The sequence below is a fragment of the Cherax quadricarinatus genome, chromosome 97, assembly GCF_038502225.1.
Source record: "Cherax quadricarinatus isolate ZL_2023a chromosome 97, ASM3850222v1, whole genome shotgun sequence".
Taxonomy (NCBI): Eukaryota; Metazoa; Arthropoda; class Malacostraca; order Decapoda; family Parastacidae; genus Cherax; species Cherax quadricarinatus.
In genome coordinates, this window is record NC_091388.1 from 779,703 (window position 1) to 797,950 (window position 18,248).

An 18,248-nucleotide genomic window follows, 5' to 3' on the forward strand; every position below is an offset into this window, starting at 1 on the left:
GTATTAGCCACTGTATACTTGCAGTGATCCAGTATTAGCCACTGTATACTTGCAGTGATCCAGTATTAGCCACTGTATACTTGCAGTGATCCAGTATTAGCCACTGTATACTTGCAGTGATCCAGTATTAGCCACTGTATACTTGCAGTGATCCAGTATTAGCCACTGTATACTTGCAGTGATCCAGTATTAGCCACTGTATACTTGCAGTGATCCAGTATTAGCCACTGTATACTTGCAGTGATCCAGTATTAGCCACTGTATACTTGCAGTGATCCAGTATTAGCCACTGTATACTTGCAGTGATCCAGTATTAACCACTGTATACTTGCAGTGATCCAGTATTAGCCACTGTATACTTGCAGTGATCCAGTATTAGCCACTGTATACTTGCAGTGATCCAGTATTAGCCACTGTATACTTGCAGTGATCCAGTATTAGCCACTGTATACTTGCAGTGATCCAGTATTAGCCACTGTATACTTGCAGTGATCCAGTATTAGCCACTGTACACTTGCAGTGATCCAGTATTAACCACTGTACACTTGCAGTGATCCAGTATTAGCCACTGTACACTTGCAGTGATCCAGTATTAGCCACTGTATACTTGCAGTGATCCAGTATTAGCCACTGTATACTTGCAGTGATCCAGTATTAGCCACTGTATACTTGCAGTGATCCAGTATTAGCCACTGTATACTTGCAGTGATCCAGTATTAGCCACTGTATACTTGCAGTTATCAGTGATGTATACTTGCAGTGATCCAGTATTAGCCACCACTGTATACTTGCAGTGATCCAGTATTAGCCACTGTATACTTGCAGTGATCCAGTATTAGCCACTGTATACTTGCAGTGATCCAGTATTAGCCACTGTATACTTGCAGTGATCCAGTATTAGCCACTGTATACTTGCAGTGATCCAGTATTAGCCACTGTATACTTGCAGTGATCCAGTATTAGCCACTGTATACTTGCAGTGATCCAGTATTAGCCACTGTATACTTGCAGTGATCCAGTATTAGCCACTGTATACTTGCAGTGATCCAGTATTAGCCACTGTATACTTGCAGTGATCCAGTATTAGCCACTGTATACTTGCAGTGATCCAGTATTAGCCACTGTATACTTGCAGTGATCCAGTATTAGCCACTGTATACTTGCAGTGATCCAGTATTAGCCACTGTGTACTTGCAGTGATCCAGTATTAGCCACTGTATACTTGCAGTGATCCAGTATTAGCCACTGTGTACTTGCAGTGATCCAGTATTAGCCACTGTATACTTGCAGTGATCCAGTATTAGCCACTGTATACTTGCAGTGATCCAGTATTAGCCACTGTATACTTGCAGTGATCCAGTATTAGCCACTGTATACTTGCAGTGATCCAGTATTAGCCACTGTATACTTGCAGTGATCCAGTATTAGCCACTGTATACTTGCAGTGATCCAGTATTAGCCACTGTATACTTGCAGTGATCCAGTATTAGCCACTGTATACTTGCAGTGATCCAGTATTAGCCACTGTATACTTGCAGTGATCCAGTATTAGCCACTGTATACTTGCAGTGATCCAGTATTAGCCACTGTATACTTGCAGTGATCCAGTATTAACCACTGTATACTTGCAGTGATCCAGTATTAGCCACTGTATACTTGCAGTGATCCAGTATTAACCACTGTATACTTGCAGTGATCCAGTATTAGCCACTGTATACTTGCAGTGATCCAGTATTAGCCACTGTATACTTGCAGTGATCCAGTATTAACCACTGTATACTTGCAGTGATCCAGCCACTATTAGTGATCCACTGTATACTTGCAGTGATCCAGTATTAGCCACTGTATACTTGCAGTGATCCAGTATTAGCCACTGTATACTTGCAGTGATCCAGTATTAGCCACTGTATACTTGCAGTGATCCAGTATTAGCCACTGTATACTTGCAGTGATCCAGTATTAACCACTGTATACTTGCAGTGATCCAGTATTAGCCACTGTATACTTGCAGTGATCCAGTATTAGCCACTGTATACTTGCAGTGATCCAGTATTAGCCACTGTATACTTGCAGTGATCCAGTATTAGCCACTGTATACTTGCAGTGATCCAGTATTAGCCACTGTATACTTGCAGTGATCCAGTATTAGCCACTGTATACTTGCAGTGATCCAGTATTAGCCACTGTATACTTGCAGTGATCCAGTATTAGCCACTGTATACTTGCAGTGATCCAGTATTAGCCACTGTATACTTGCAGTGATCCAGTATTAGCCACTGTATACTTGCAGTGATCCAGTATTAGCCACTGTATACTTGCAGTGATCCAGTATTAGCCACTGTATACTTGCAGTGATCCAGTATTAGCCACTGTATACTTGCAGTGATCCAGTATTAGCCACTGTATACTTGCAGTGATCCAGTATTAGCCACTGTATACTTGCAGTGATCCAGTATTAGCCACTGTATACTTGCAGTGATCCAGTATTAGCCACTGTATACTTGCAGTGATCCAGTATTAGCCACTGTATACTTGCAGTGATCCAGTATTAGCCACTGTATACTTGCAGTGATCCAGTATTAGCCTCTGTATACTTGCAGTGATCCAGTATTAGCCACTGTATACTTGTAGTGATCCAGTATTAGCCACTGTATACTTGCAGTGATCCAGTATTAGCCACTGTATACTTGCAGTGATCCAATATTTGCAGTGATCCAGTATTAGAAACTGTATCCTTGCAATGATCCAGTATTAGCCACTGTATACTTGCAGTGATCCAGTATTAGCCACTGTATACTTGCAGTGATCCAGTATTAGCCACTGTATACTTGCAGTGATCCAGTATTAGCCACTGTATACTTGCAGTGATCCAGTATTAACCACTGTATACTTGCAGTGATCCAGTATTAGCCACTGTATACTTGCAGTGATCCAGTATTAGCCACTGTATGTTTGCAGTGATCCAGTATTAGCTACTGTATACTTGCCGTGATCCAGTATTAGCCACTGTATACTTGCCGTGATCCAGTATTAGCCACTGTATACTTGCAGTGATCCAGTATTAGCCACTGTATACTTGCAGTGATCCAGTATTAGCCACTGTATACTTGCAGTGATCCAGTATTAGCCACTGTATACTTGCAGTGATCCAGTATTAGCCACTGTATACTTGCAGTGATCCAGTATTAGCCACTGTATACTTGCAGTGATCCAGTATTAGCCACTGTATACTTGCAGTGATCCAGTATTAGCCACTGTATACTTGCAGTGATCCAGTATTAGCCACTGTATACTTGCAGTGATCCAGTATTAGCCACTGTATACTTGCAGTGATCCAGTATTAGCCACTGTATACTTGCAGTGATCCAGTATTAGCCACTGTATACTTGCAGTGATCCAGTATTAGCCACTGTATGCTTGCAGTGATCCAGTATTAGCCACTGTATACTTGCAGTGATCCAGTATTAGCCACTGTATACTTGCAGTGATCCAGTATTAGCCACTGTATACTTGCAGTGATCCAGTATTAGCCACTGTATACTTGCAGTGATCCAGTATTAGCCACTGTATACTTGCAGTGATCCAGTATTAGCCACTGTATACTTGCAGTGATCCAGTATTAGCCACTGTATACTTGCAGTGATCCAGTATTAGCCACTGTATACTTGCAGTGATCCAGTATTAGCCACTGTATACTTGCAGTGATCCAGTATTAGCCACTGTATACTTGCAGTGATCCAGTATTAGCCACTGTATACTTGCAGTGATCCAGTATTAGCCACTGTATACTTGCAGTGATCCAGTATTAGCCACTGTATACTTACAGTGATCCAGTATTAGCCTCTGTATACTTGCAGTGATCCAGTATTAGCCACTGTATACTTGCAGTGATCCAGTATTAGCCACTGTAGCAGTGATCCAGTCCACTGTATACTTGCAGTGATCCAGTATTAGCCACTGTATACTTGCAGTGATCCAGTATTAGCCACTGTATACTTGCAGTGATCCAGTATTAGCCACTGTATACTTGCAGTGATCCCGTATTAGCCAATGTGCATTTACAATGATGTATTGGAAGTCACTGTCTACTGATCTAGTAGAAGTCACTGTCTACTGATCCAGTAGAAGTCACTGTCTACTGATCCAGTAGAAGTCACTGTCTACTGATGCAGTAGAAGTCACTGTCTACTGATCCAGTAGAAGTCACTACGTACTGATCCAGTAGAAGTCACTATGTACTGATCTAGTAGAAGTCACTATGTACTGATCCAGTAGATGTCACTGTCTACTGATCCAGTAGAAGTCACTGTCTACTGATGCAGTAGAAGTCACTATGTACTGATCTAGTAGAAGTCACTGTGTACTGATCCAGTAGAAGTCACTATGTACTGATCCAGTAGAAGTCACTATGTACTGATCTAGTAGAAGTCACTATGTACTGATCCAGTAGAAGTCACTGTCTACTGATCCAGTAGAAGTCACTATGTACTGATCCAGTAGAAGTAACTATGTACTGATCCAGTAGAAGTCACTGTCTACTGATCCAGTAGAAGTCACTATGTACTGATCCAGTAGAAGTAACTATGTACTGATCCAGTAGAAGTCACTGTCTACTGATCCAGTAGAAGTAACTATGTACTGATCCAGTAGAAGTCACTATGTACTGATCCAGTAGAAGTCACTATGTACTGATCTAGTAGAAGTCACTGTGTACTGATCCAGTAGAAGTCACTATGTACTGATCTAGTAGAAGTCACTATGTACTGATCCAGTAGAAGTCACTATGTACTGATCCAGTAGAAGTCACTGTCTACTGATCCAGTAGAAGTCACTATGTACTGATCCAGTTGAAGTCACTGTGTACTGATCTAGTAGAAGTCACTGTCTACTGATCCAGTAGAAGTCACTGTCTACTGATCCAGTAGAAGTCACTGTCTACTGATCCAGTAGAAGTCACTGTGTACTGATCCAGTAGAAGTCACTGTCTACTGATCCAGTAGAAGTCACTGTCTACTGATCCAGTAGAAGTCACTGTCTACTGATCCAGTAGAAGTCACTGTCTACTGATCCTGTAGAAGTCACTGTCTACTGATCCTGTAGAAGTCACTGTGTACTGATCCTGTAGAAGTCACTGTCTACTGATCCAGTAATAGTCACTGTCTACTGATCCAGTAGAAGTCACTGTCTACTGATCCAGTAGAAGTCACTGTCTACTGATCCAGTAGAAGTCACTGTCTACTGATCCAGTAGAAGTCACTGTGTACTGATCCTGTAGAAGTCACTGTGTACTGATCCTGTAGAAGTCACTGTGTACTGATCCTGTAGAAGTCACTGTGTACTGATCCTGTAGAAGTCACTGTGTACTGATCCAGTAGAAGTCACTGTGTACTGATCCAGTAGAAGTCACTGTGTACTGATCCTGTAGAAGTCACTGTGTACTGATCCTGTAGAAGTCACTGTGTACTGATCCAGTAGAAGTCACTGTGTACTGATCCAGAAGTCACTGTGTACTGATCCAGTAGAAGTCACTGTGTACTGATCCAGTAGAAGTCACTGTGTACTGATCCAGTAGAAGTCACTATGTACTGATCCAGTAGAAGTCACTGTCTACTGATCCAGTAGAAGTCACTGTGTACTGATCGAGTAGAAGTCACTGTCTACTGATCCAGTAGAAGTCACTGTGTACTGATCCTGTAGAAGTCACTGTGTACTGATCCTGTAGAAGTCACTGTGTACTGATCCTGTAGAAGTCACTGTGTACTGATCCTGTAGAAGTCACTGTGTACTGATCCTGTAGAAGTCACTGTGTACTGATCCTGTAGAAGTCACTGTGTACTGATCCTGTAGAAGTCACTGTGTACTGATCCTGTAGAAGTCACTGTGTACTGATCCTGTAGAAGTCACTGTGTACTGATCCTGTAGAAGTCACTGTGTACTGATCCTGTAGAAGTCACTGTGTACTGATCCAGTAGAAGTCACTGTGTACTGATCCAGTAGAAGTCACTGTGTACTGATCCAGTAGAAGTCACTGTGTACTGATCCAGTAGAAGTCACTGTGTACTGATCCAGTAGAAGTCACTGTGTACTGATCCAGTAGAAGTCACTATGTACTGATCCAGTAGAAGTCACTATCTACTGATCCAGTAGAAGTCACTGTGTACTGATCCAGTAGAAGTCACTATGTACTGATCCAGTAGAAGTCACTGTCTACTGATCCAGTAGAAGTCACTGTGTACTGATCGAGTAGAAGTCACTGTCTACTGATCCAGTAGAAGTCACTGTGTACTGATCCTGTAGAAGTCACTGTGTACTGATCCTGTAGAAGTCACTGTGTACTGATCCTGTAGAAGTCACTGTGTACTGATCCTGTAGAAGTCACTGTGTACTGATCCAGTAGAAGTCACTGTGTACTGATCCTGTAGAAGTCACTGTGTACTGATCCTGTAGAAGTCACTGGGTACTGATCCTGTAGAAGTCACTGTGTACTGATCCTGTAGAAGTCACTGTGTACTGATCCTGTAGAAGTCACTGTGTACTGATCCTGTAGAAGTCACTGTGTACTGATCCTGTAGAAGTCACTGTGTACTTAAAATGACAGCACCAGTTATCGTGTGCTTACAATGACAGCAGCAGCTATCGTGTGCTTACAATGACAGCAGCAGCTATCGTGTGCTTACAATGACAGCAGCAGCTATCGTGTGCTTACAATGACAGCAGCAGCTATCGTGTGCTTACAATGACAGCAGCAGCTATCGTGTGCTTACAATGACAGCACCAGCTATCGTGTGCTTACAATGACAACACCAGCTATCGTGTGCTTACAATGACAACACCAGCTATCGTGTGCTTACAATGACAGCACCAGCTATCGTGTGCTTACAATGACAACACCAGCTATCGTGTGCTTACAATGACAACACCAGCTATCGTCTGCTTACAATGACAGCACCAGCTATCGTGTGCTTACAATGACAACACCAGCTATCGTCTGCTTACAATGACAGCACCAGCTATCGTGTGCTTACAATGATAGCAGCAGCTATCGTCTGCTTACAATGACAACACCAGCTATCGTCTGCTTACAATGACAACACCAGCTATCGTCTGCTTACAATGACAACACCAGCTATCGTCTGCTTACAATGACAACGCCAGCTATCGTGTGCTTACAATGACAGCAGTTATTGTGTGCCTGCTATTTACAATGATAGAAGCCAAAGTCGGTTTACTTCGTATAATGGCACAAGATTACACTTGACGGATTAATGGATCAGAGAACCGACGCAATGATGAGTTAGATACACAATGGCTTCCTCAGTCCAACACAGAGAAGAACAGTTAAAACCTGTAGTTACAATCTGTAGTAACTGTAATCAGTCCATCAAGACTGATCACATTGGCTCCAAGCTGAGGGACTGATTACCTCAAGATAAGATTTCGTTCGGATTTTCAACCCTGCAGGGTTAGCTACCGAAGAAAGTCAGTGCGTCATCGAGGACTGTCTCTTATTTCGATTGAATCCTCAATCTTGTCCCTCAGGATGCCACCCACACCAGTCCACTAACACCCAGGTACCTACTTGCTGCTAGGTGAACAAGGCAACAGGTGTAAGGAAACACGGGCCAGGAAACAGGGCCAGGAAACAGGGAAACAGGGCCAGGGCCGTGTGTGAAGCGGGAACTTCGCCGGCCAGGCCAGGTGGTCAACCAAACAAGATACACAAGTCTCATGCATCAAGCCACTGTGTGTTTATATACAGAAAAGGTCAGTCAAGGAGCTTATCAGGACATATAAATGCCCTCGAGACTAAGAGATATATCCGGGAAATGTTCATAAATACTTTTCTCAGATGAGGGTTGGGCAAAGCAAGGCAGTTCTGGTGGTCTCTGACTGCCTTAGCGACAGGGGCGACACACATTGGGGGATGACGGCATTTCCCGTCACTCCTTTGTATTCCTTATCGTTTCCAAGTGTGGAAAGGATGTTCTTTGGCCTCTTGCAGAGACTAACACATCGTAGTGAAGTTCTCAGGTCTGTCATGGATATTTCTGTGGTTTAACGTGTCTCATTTTTACAAATAACCCGCACATAGAAGAGAGGAGTTTACGACGACGGACCATTTACTTATTTTTTTCCCCCACCACCTCGGTGTTCTTGCTCTTACACTCTGTGGGCACCAGCTCCCTTGCAGTGCTCCTCTTTCTGGCCCCTCCTACTCTTATTACCTCTTCCCCACTACTACTACCTTCCACCTCTATTACTACCACTACTACTATTACTACTACCACCTCCTGCCTATATATACCCATCCTGCTCTCCTCGTTAGTATGACTTTGTAAATGGTCCAAGTCGGTCCGAAACGTTGTCGTAAGCTCTTCTCTACTATGTGCGGGTTATTTGTGTATCGTTCCAGTTACGGTATTGTGACTTCTTTTGTTAATTGTGTCTCATTTAGGTTGCTAAGAACGTTCTTTTGGCGGCTTTCAGAGGCTAACACATCGTAGTGAAGATTGACATGTCTCTCATGTATATTTCTGTGGTTTAACGTGTCTCATTTAAGCAGCTGTAGATGTAGTACTCTGTTTCTTATAGTTTGGCCAATCTTATTCTCCTGGAGAGTGTACATTCAACTTGTAGTACTATCGTGTTCTTGTGACAGACTGACACAAGCAGCGGAAGAAATATATGCTGACATTCTACTTACTGGGGAAATCCCCTATAAAAGTGACGTAGTTGGTGCTGTGATTGTAAGGGTGAGCTTGAAGAAGCGGACAAATGTCACTCCCAAGGGCACTCCTAGGGCGGGGAAGGTGCCAGAGCCAGAGTTTGCTACCACCTGCAGCTCACAAGACTGCCACTCCCACGAGCCTCCCTGAAAGCCCCCAGATGGCAGACCAGAGGCCTAGCTTCTCCCTACGAGCCCCGTCAGGGCGGGGAATGTAGCTAGGCCTGGGGACAGTTGGTCCCAGAAGATGGGGAGGTACTTGTACCTCCTCCCATGGCAGACATAGGCCTCAGACAATACCAAGACAGGGAGCCAAGACTGGGTCACCATCTGGAAAAGATCCGGACCGGGAGAGTACCGGTGAATCAAGAAGAGAGACAGGTATCTAACATCTGGGTATCTTTATTTGTAGAGTTTCTCCATTCAAGGACATGATGAGAAGACTGTAGAGTTAGGTTAGTGAAGAACACCATAGTCTTCAAGACTGAGGGACTGATTACCTCGTCTCTTGTATAGAGTTCTACTGTCTTCAAATTATGTCGTCGAATTTGTACTGATAAAGCCACTGGATGGCGAGACGTCTACAAATAAAGATACCCAGATGTTGCACTTGTGTCTAATTCTTGACGGTACCTCATAGAAAACCTGGAAGCTTTCTACAACAGATGGGAACATAAAAAGTCTGGGCTGAATGGTACTGCCCTTGATACTGGCCATGTAGTCACAAACTGCAAGGCTGGAGGTGATGTCCTGGGAGACAGTAATAGTAAAGCTGGAGGTGCTGTCCTGGGAGACAGTAATGGTGAAGCTGGAGGTGCTGTCCTGGGAGACAGAAATGGTGAAGCTGGAGATACTGTCCTGGGAGACAGTAATGGTGAAGCTGGAGATTTTGTCCAGGTAGTCGGGAATTATACGCAGGAAGGAATACATATAAATGACCTCATAGGGGACAGGAGCCATAGTAGGGAAACAAGTGTAGTCAAAGATAAGATAAAACCAATATTGCAAACTAGAAATACCGCAGGAAATAGCAAACAAGAGGACTCCAATAGCAATAGTGAGGATAAATTACCAAAAACAACTGGTGGGAGCTCCATTGTTGGTGCTAGGGATGATAGAAGTAAGACAGGGAAACATGCACCAACAGGAATACAGTCACAGAAACCCAAGGCAAGCGGAAACCAAGCCTGTGCACATACTATGCACTTGGTATCTGCTGGCATGGGAAATCTGGAAAAACAGATGGGACATGCAACTATGACCACCCTAGAAAATGCCATGCCCATATGACAACAGGAAAATGCAAACTCCCTTCCTGTAAGCTTTTTCACCCTGAAATGTGTACCTCTTCAGTACAGGAAAGACTGTGCTATAACTTAAATTGCCAGGCACACCATCTAAAGGGGACAAAAAGATACAAAACATCCAGGCCATGGGAAAACCTGGGTAGCCACAGCCACTCAAGAGGGAGAGGTTTTTTAGTGCCAGGAAGGAAAAAAACTTGCAGGAAATGGCAGAAATCGTACACCAAATCCAGTCATTCCTGGAGTGGAACCACAGTCGATGGCCTCCACTCCAAACCAACAGATACAGATACTAATGCCGGAAAAAAAATCCTCCCCCAGTACCAACAATACCACCAGTCCGATAACATTCTTCTTTGCAAATATACAGGGTCTAAAGCCAGCAACAAACAAAATACCTTTCATCTGTGGACTGCTTGCAGAGGCAAAGGCAATGTTCGCGGCTTTCACTGAGACCCACATAAAGGATCACTTGGACAACGAAATATGGATCCCAGGTTACAACCTATACAGATGTGACAGAGTGAACAGGCAAAAGGCGGGGGTTGGCCTGTACATTGCAGAGTCACTTGTTTGCACAGAACTGCTAAATGCCTCAAATGATGTAGTGGAAGTTTTAGCAGTAAAGGTCGAGAACCAAAACCTAGTCATTGTGGTAGTCTACAAGCCTCCGGATGCAACATCCCAGCAATTCCAGGAACAGCTGTTAAAAATTGACCACTGTCTGGAAAATCTTCCAGCTCCTGCACCCAACATCTTGCTCCTGGGGGATTTCAACTTAAGGCACCTAAAATGGAGGAATATAGCAAATAATATTGTTGCAGTAATAACACCAGGAGGCAGCTCTGATGAAAACTCACACTCACACGAGCTTTTAAATCTCTGCACAAAATTCAATTTAAACCAGCAAATAATAGAGCCTACTAGACTGGAGAATACACTAGACCTCATCTTCACTAACAATGATGATCTGATAAGAAATGTCACCATATCAAAAACAATATACTCAGATCACAACATAATTGAGGTTCAGACATGTATGCGTGGAGCCCCAGACCGACAAAATGAGACTAGTCACGAGGGAGCATTCACCAAATTCAACTTCAATAACAAAAACATAAAGTGGGACCAAGTAAACCAAGTCCTAACCGATATAAGCTGGGAAGATATACTAAGCAACACAGACCCAAACTTATGCCTAGAACAGATTAACTCGGTGGCACTCGATGTATGCACAAGGCTTATTCCTCTAAGAAAAAGGAGGAGTAGATGTAAAATAGAAAGAGACAGGCGCTCCCTTTACAGGCGACGGAAAAGAATAACAGAGCGGCTAAAAGAGGTCAATATATCTGAAATGCGTAGGGAGACACTGGTCAGAGAAATAGCAAGCATCGAACTTAAGCTAAAAGAATCCTTTAGGAGTCAGGAATCGCGGGAAGAACTAAAAGCTATAAATGAAATCGAAAGAAACCCAAAGTATTTCTTCTCCTATGCCAAATCAAAATCGAGAACAACGTCCAGTATTGGGCCCCTACTTAAACAAGATGGGTCCTACACAGATGACAGCAAGGAAATGAGTGAGCTACTCAAGTCCCAATATGACTCAGTTTTTAGCAAGCCGCTAACCAGACTGAGAGTCGAAGATCAAAATGAATTTTTTATGAGAGAGCCACAAAATTTGATTAACACAAGCCTATCCGATGTTATCCTGACGCCAAATGACTTCGAACAGGCGATAAATGACATGCCCATGCACTCTGCCCCAGGGCCAGACTCATGGAACTCTGTGTTCATCAAGAACTGCAAGAAGCCCCTATCACGAGCCTTTTCCATCCTATGGAGAGGGAGCATGGACACGGGGGTCGTCCCTCAGTTACTAAAAACAACAGACATAGCCCCACTCCACAAAGGGGGCAGTAAAGCAACAGCAAAGAACTACAGACCAATAGCACTAACATCCCATATCATAAAAATTTTTGAAAGGGTCCTAAGAAGCAAGATCACCACCCATCTAGAAACCCATCAGTTACACAACCCAGGGCAACATGGGTTTAGAACAGGTCGCTCCTGTCTGTCTCAACTACTGGATCACTACGACAAGGTCCTAAATGCACTAGAAGACAAAAAGAATGCAGATGTAATATATACAGACTTTGCAAAAGCCTTCGACAAGTGTGACCATGGCGTAATAGCGCACAAAATGCGCGCTAAAGGAATAACAGGAAAAGTCGGTCGATGGATCTATAATTTCCTCACTAACAGAACACAGAGAGTAGTCGTCAACAGAGTAAAGTCCGAGGCAGCTACGGTGAAAAGCTCTGTTCCACAAGGCACAGTACTAGCTCCCATCTTGTTCCTCATCCTCATATCCGACATAGACAAGGATGTCAGCCACAGCACCGTGTCTTCCTTTGCGGATGACACCCGAATCTGCATGACAGTGTCTTCCATTGCAGACACTGCAAGGCTCCAGGCGGACATCAACCAAATCTTTCAGTGGGCTGCAGAAAACAATATGAAGTTCAACGATGAGAAATTTCAATTACTCAGATATGGTAAACATGAGGAAATTAAATCTTCATCAGAGTACAAAACAAATTCTGGCCACAAAATAGAGCGAAACACCAACGTCAAAGACCTGGGAGTGATTATGTCGGAGGATCTCACCTTCAAGGACCATAACATTGTATCAATCGCATCTGCTAGAAAAATGACAGGATGGATAATGAGAACCTTCAAAACTAGGGAGGCCAAGCCCATGATGACACTCTTCAGGTCACTTGTTCTATCTAGGCTGGAATATTGCTGCACTCTAACAGCACCTTTCAAGGCAGGTGAAATTGCCGACCTAGAAAATGTACAGAGAACTTTCACGGCGCGCATAACTGAGATAAAACACCTCAATTACTGGGAGCGCTTGAGGTTCCTAAACCTGTATTCCCTGGAACGCAGGAGGGAGAGATACATGATTATATACACCTGGAAAATCCTAGAGGGACTAGTACCGAACTTGCACACGAAAATCACTCACTAAGAAAGCAAAAGACTTGGCAGACGATGCACCATCCCCCCAATGAAAAGCAGGGGTGTCACTAGCACGTTAAGAGACCATACAATAAGTGTCAGGGGCCCGAGACTGTTCAACTGCCTCCCAGCACACATAAGGGGGATTACCAACAGACCCCTGGCAGTCTTCAAGCTGGCACTGGACAAGCACCTAAAGTCAGTTCCTGATCAGCCGGGCTGTGGCTCGTACGTTGGTTTGCGTGCAGCCAGCAGCAACAGCCTGGTTGATCAGGCGCTGATCCACCAGGAGGCCTGGTCACAGACCGGGCCGCGGGGGCGTTGACCCCCGAAACTCTCTCCAGGTAAACTCCAGGTAAACTCCAGGTACTGAACGGAATACCATTTATGCACAAGGGTTAGGTTCCCTAGGCACCTTAGTAACTAAGAAGTTAGCCCAATTTACTATACCTAGAGATATGTTCCCAATAACTAATTTTAAGATATAACAAGATCAGCAGCTCTACTCGTAGCGCACTTATCTCACACAGTGAGGTCCGGGGGTCGATCTCGGTACGGGTGGAAACATTTGGACGTGTTTCCTTAAGACACCTGCTGTCCATGTTCACCTAGCAGTAAAATAGGTACCTGGGTGTTAGTGGACTGGTGTGGGTCGCATCCTGGGTGTTAGTGGACTGGTGTGGGTCGCATCCTGGGTGTTAGTGGACTGGTGTGGGTCGCATCCTGGGTGTTAGTGGACTGGTGTGGGTCGCATCCTGGGTGTTAGTGGACTCGTGTGGGTCGCATCCTGGGTGTTAGTGGACTGGTGTGGGTCACATCCTGGGTGTTAGTGGACTGGTGTGGGTCACATCCTGGGTGTTAGTGGACTGGTGTGGGTCACATCCTGGGTGTTAGTGGACTGGTGTGGGTCGCATCCTGGGTGTTAGTGGACTGGTGTGGGTCGCATCCTGGGTGTTAGTGGACTGGTGTGGGTCACATCCTGGGTGTTAGTGGACTGGTGTGGGTCACATCTTGGGTGTTAGTGGACTGGTGTGGGTCACATCTTGGGTGTTAGTGGACTGGTGTGGGTCACATCCTGGGTGTTAGTGGACTGGTGTGGGTCACATCCTGGGTGTTAGTGGACTGGTGTGGGTCACATCCTGGGTGTTAGTGGACTGGTGTGGGTCGCATCCTGGGTGTTAGTGGACTGGTGTGGGTCGCATCCTGGGTGTTAGTGGACTGGTGTGGGTCACATCCTGGGTGTTAGTGGACTGGTGTGGGTCACATCTTGGGTGTTAGTGGACTGGTGTGGGTCACATCTTGGGTGTTAGTGGACTGGTGTGGGTCACATCCTGGGACAAAACGGACCTACTTTGCGGGAAATGCTCAACATAACAAGGGTCTTTCTATATAGTAGTATGTCACTGATGTCAGCTATGGTCTGTATACCTTGTACATGTACTGGTATACCTTGTACATGCACTGGTATACCTTGTACATGTACTGGTATACCTTGTACATGTACTGGTATACCTTGTACATGTACTGGTATACCTTGTACATGTACTGGCATACATTGTACATGTACTGGCATACCTTGTACATGTACTGGTATACCTTGTACATGTACTGGTATACCTTGTTCATGTACTGGTATACCTTGTACATGTACTGGTATACCTTGTACATGTACTGGCATACCTTGTACATGTACTGGTATACCTTGTACATGTACTGGCATACCTTGTACATGTACTGGTATACCTCGTACATGTACTGGTATACCTTGTACATGTACTGGTATACCTCGTACATGTACTGGTATACCTTGTACATGTACTGGTATACCTTGTACATGTACTGGTATACCTTGTACATGTACTGGTATACCTTGTACATGTACTGGTATACCTTGTACATGCACTGGTATACCTTGTACATGTACTGGTATACCTTGTACATGCACTGGTATACCTTGTACATGTACTGGTATACCTTGTACATGTACTGGTATACCTTGTATATGTACTGGTATACCTTGTACATGTACTGGTATACCTTGTACATGTACTGGTATACCTTATACATGTACTGGTATACCTTGTACATGTAATGGTATACCTTGTACATGTACTGGTATACCTTGTACATGTACTGGTAGTAAATAAAAAAAAAAAAGGCACAATACCGTGACTGGAACGATACACAAATAACCCGGACATAGAAGAGAGGAGCTGACCACGACGTCTCCTGCTCCACTTCTGGTTAGTGTGACTTTGTAAATGGTCCAAGTCGGACCGAAACGTCGTCGTAAGCTCCTCTCTTCTATGTGCCGGTTATTTTCGTACTGGTAGAAATAATAATTATTAATTGGAAGATGTAGATAGAACAGAGTTCACGATATTATGGTAAAAATATGGAATATAACAAAATAAATTTTTCCATTCCTATTTACCAAATAATTTTAGACAACTATGCACAAGATAATGTAACACCATATATTGGTCCATTATAAAACCCAGTTTTTGAGAAAAAATATATAATCCACCTGAATATAATAAGCTTCGCTCTTGACACAGTAAACTACACTGGTTATGAGTGTCTAATAACCTGGAACAATACACAGTAACCTGGACAGTCAGAAAGTAGCCAGAAGGTAGCCAGAAAGTAGTCATGATGTAGTCACAAAGTAGAAAGAAAGTAGCTAGAAATTAACCAGAAAGTAGCCAGAATGTAGCCAGAAAGTAGCTAGAAAGTAGCCAGAAAGTAGTCAGAAAGTACCCAGAAAGTAGTCAGAATGTAGTCACAAAGTAGAAAGAAAGTAGCTAGAAATTAACCAGAAAGTAGCCAGAATGTAGCCAGAAAGTAGCTAGAAAGTAGCCAGAAAGTAGTCAGAAAGTACCCAGAAAGTAGTGAGAAAGTAGTCAGGAACTAGCAAGAAAATAACCAGAAAGTAGTCAGAACGTAGCCAGAACAACAGAAAGAAGGAACATTGCAACAGGCCTACTGGCCTATGCGAGGCAGGTCCAATTCTCCCACTAGTGAGGTCAGACACGTCACTTAAGGAAGGAGCATGGCATCAGACCCACTAGCACAAGCTAGTCAGGTCCAACTCACACCCACCTACACCTACTCATGTATTTATCCAACCTATTTTTAAAGCTACACAACGTTTTAGCTTCTATGACGGCACTCGAGAGTTTGTTCCACTCATCCACAACTCTAATACCAAACCAGTGCTTTCCTATATCCTTCCTGAATCTGAATATTTCCAATTTAAAGCCATTACGACGTATCGGTCCGACCTGGACCATTAATTCTCACCTCGATGTGGGTTATTTATGTACTGTTCCAGTTAAGGTGCTGTACCTTTTAGTTCAACATGGAACACTAACAATGATTTTTTTACCTTTCCAGATTCGTAAACAAAGAGTTCCAACCATGGAAACGGATATTTAACACATCTCAGCTCAGTGGCCTTCACACTTGCCTAATGGATCTGTACACTCTGGAAGACTGTCTCCTTCGCTAGAGGTCGGAGGAGGACACTCGTGTCCAGTGTTACTCGTGATCTTTTCGAAGACGCCTTTAGAATCTCCTACTCCACATAAACTTAGGATGGAAAGTAAACAGATGTATTTAAGTGTTGTTCCTCAAACAGCTTGACCCAAAACTCTGGGCCTTAGGTAGGCCCAGAGAGTTTCCATGTACCTTCGGGCTCCTCACTGCTTTACCAGTTAACCTTACAAAAATATGTCATTGGCCCTTTAGATCAGCCGAAGAAAGATGCCAGTGTCCCTTCAGGCATCTCCAATGGAAGGTTTAATAGTGAAGCAAATGTACCACTTGTCACCATAGACAGAATAATTTTGTAGTCGCCGTTTTCAAATGTGCTGGGTGATGTCAGAAGCAACTGAAAGCCCCCAGAAAACGAAACGATTAAGTCCAGTATTTTACTGGATCCAGTTCTTGCCGCTTGTCAAAGAAAATTGTTTTCAGATGAAGATGGGATTTATTAATCGCATGAAGTGTTAGAAGTAATTGAAGAAATACTGGTACAAAATACTGGTAGTGTGCTTTACAATGATTAATGATACTGGAAATTGATAACAAATATTTTACACAACACTGGTTAGCTGTAAATGACCGTTGTTCAGGTCTACATTATGTTTACCTGGAAGATGTAGATGGAACTGTGTTCCTGGAACACAATTCCATGTTGCACAAATGTCTCATTTATCTTGATGGCTTTCTGAATCATTTACATCAATTACTATTTACTGCTTGCATAATTCCAGAGCACAGTGCCGTCACTGATGGCACTTACACTGGCCACACTTGTAATAGCTTGTTACACCTGTATTCCTGTTTTCCATTTGTACATTCCAGTCATATCCTCCTTATTCTACGTTTTCCAGGGAGTACAGATTCAGAGCCTCCAGCCTATTATCGTAAGAAATGATTTAATACAGTACACAGGCTTATCTTCGTCATTCTTATCTGCTTATTTTAGCGTGTTCGACCAATGCATCTCTAGTGCATCTATAACCAAAATCCCCCAAACGGGGATTAAAGAATACTCTCTGGAAACTGGAAGTGTGGAAGGGTTGACATCCGGTGTGTCCACGGATGCACACCTGTAAACAAAACCCAGACATGCATCTTTCCGCCATCAGAATAATACTTATCTATATTAAGGTAGCAACACTGTTGCTACCTTAATATAGAAGTATGTCTGGTAATGTTTACATGTGTCCAGCAGTACTGCTGCTACCTCATTCTTCATGGTAGCTACGTAGTAGGAACAAATACTATGTTTGCCCTGTTATATTCTGTCACATAGTATGGATTGCAGTGGGAAAATTTACCAGCCTAAGCTGGGAGATTGCAATACGAAAGTGAGGATGTGGGAAGGTATTCCAGCGAGGGTTTATCTGCTCTGGCAGCTTCAAAGGGTTCATTCCAGCGCTTGAGAATTACCGTCTTCCAGGAAGGCCTGTCTCTTGTACACTGAGACACACACTTCTCGGTGTTTAGTGAGAGGTAAACATACGATGTTGTATACTTCTCATTCTGACTCACCCTCTGACTTCCCACACACTACCGATTAACGCACTCTACGCATGCTATAAACACACACACACACACACACACACACACACACACACACACACCACTCCTGGAGGAGGAGGAGGAGGTATCTTAATGTGAAAGAC

The 18,248-nt window shown here is 43.7% G+C and overlaps 1 protein-coding gene across 2 annotated transcripts in view; it reads left to right on the top strand.

Annotated features, from left to right (window-relative positions):
* LOC128704981 (uncharacterized) overlaps window positions 1–16,784 on the top strand; it is a 119,355-nt gene extending 102,571 nt beyond the window's left edge. For both annotated transcript variants that reach the window (XM_053800193.2, XM_053800194.2), the window contains exon 6: window positions 16,450–16,784. In XM_053800193.2, coding sequence (XP_053656168.1) covers window positions 16,450–16,491 — 42 coding nt within the window. In that variant the 3' untranslated portion in view covers window positions 16,492–16,784. The remainder of the gene's footprint in view (window positions 1–16,449) is intronic.
* Window positions 16,785–18,248: the final 1,464 nt, after the last annotated feature.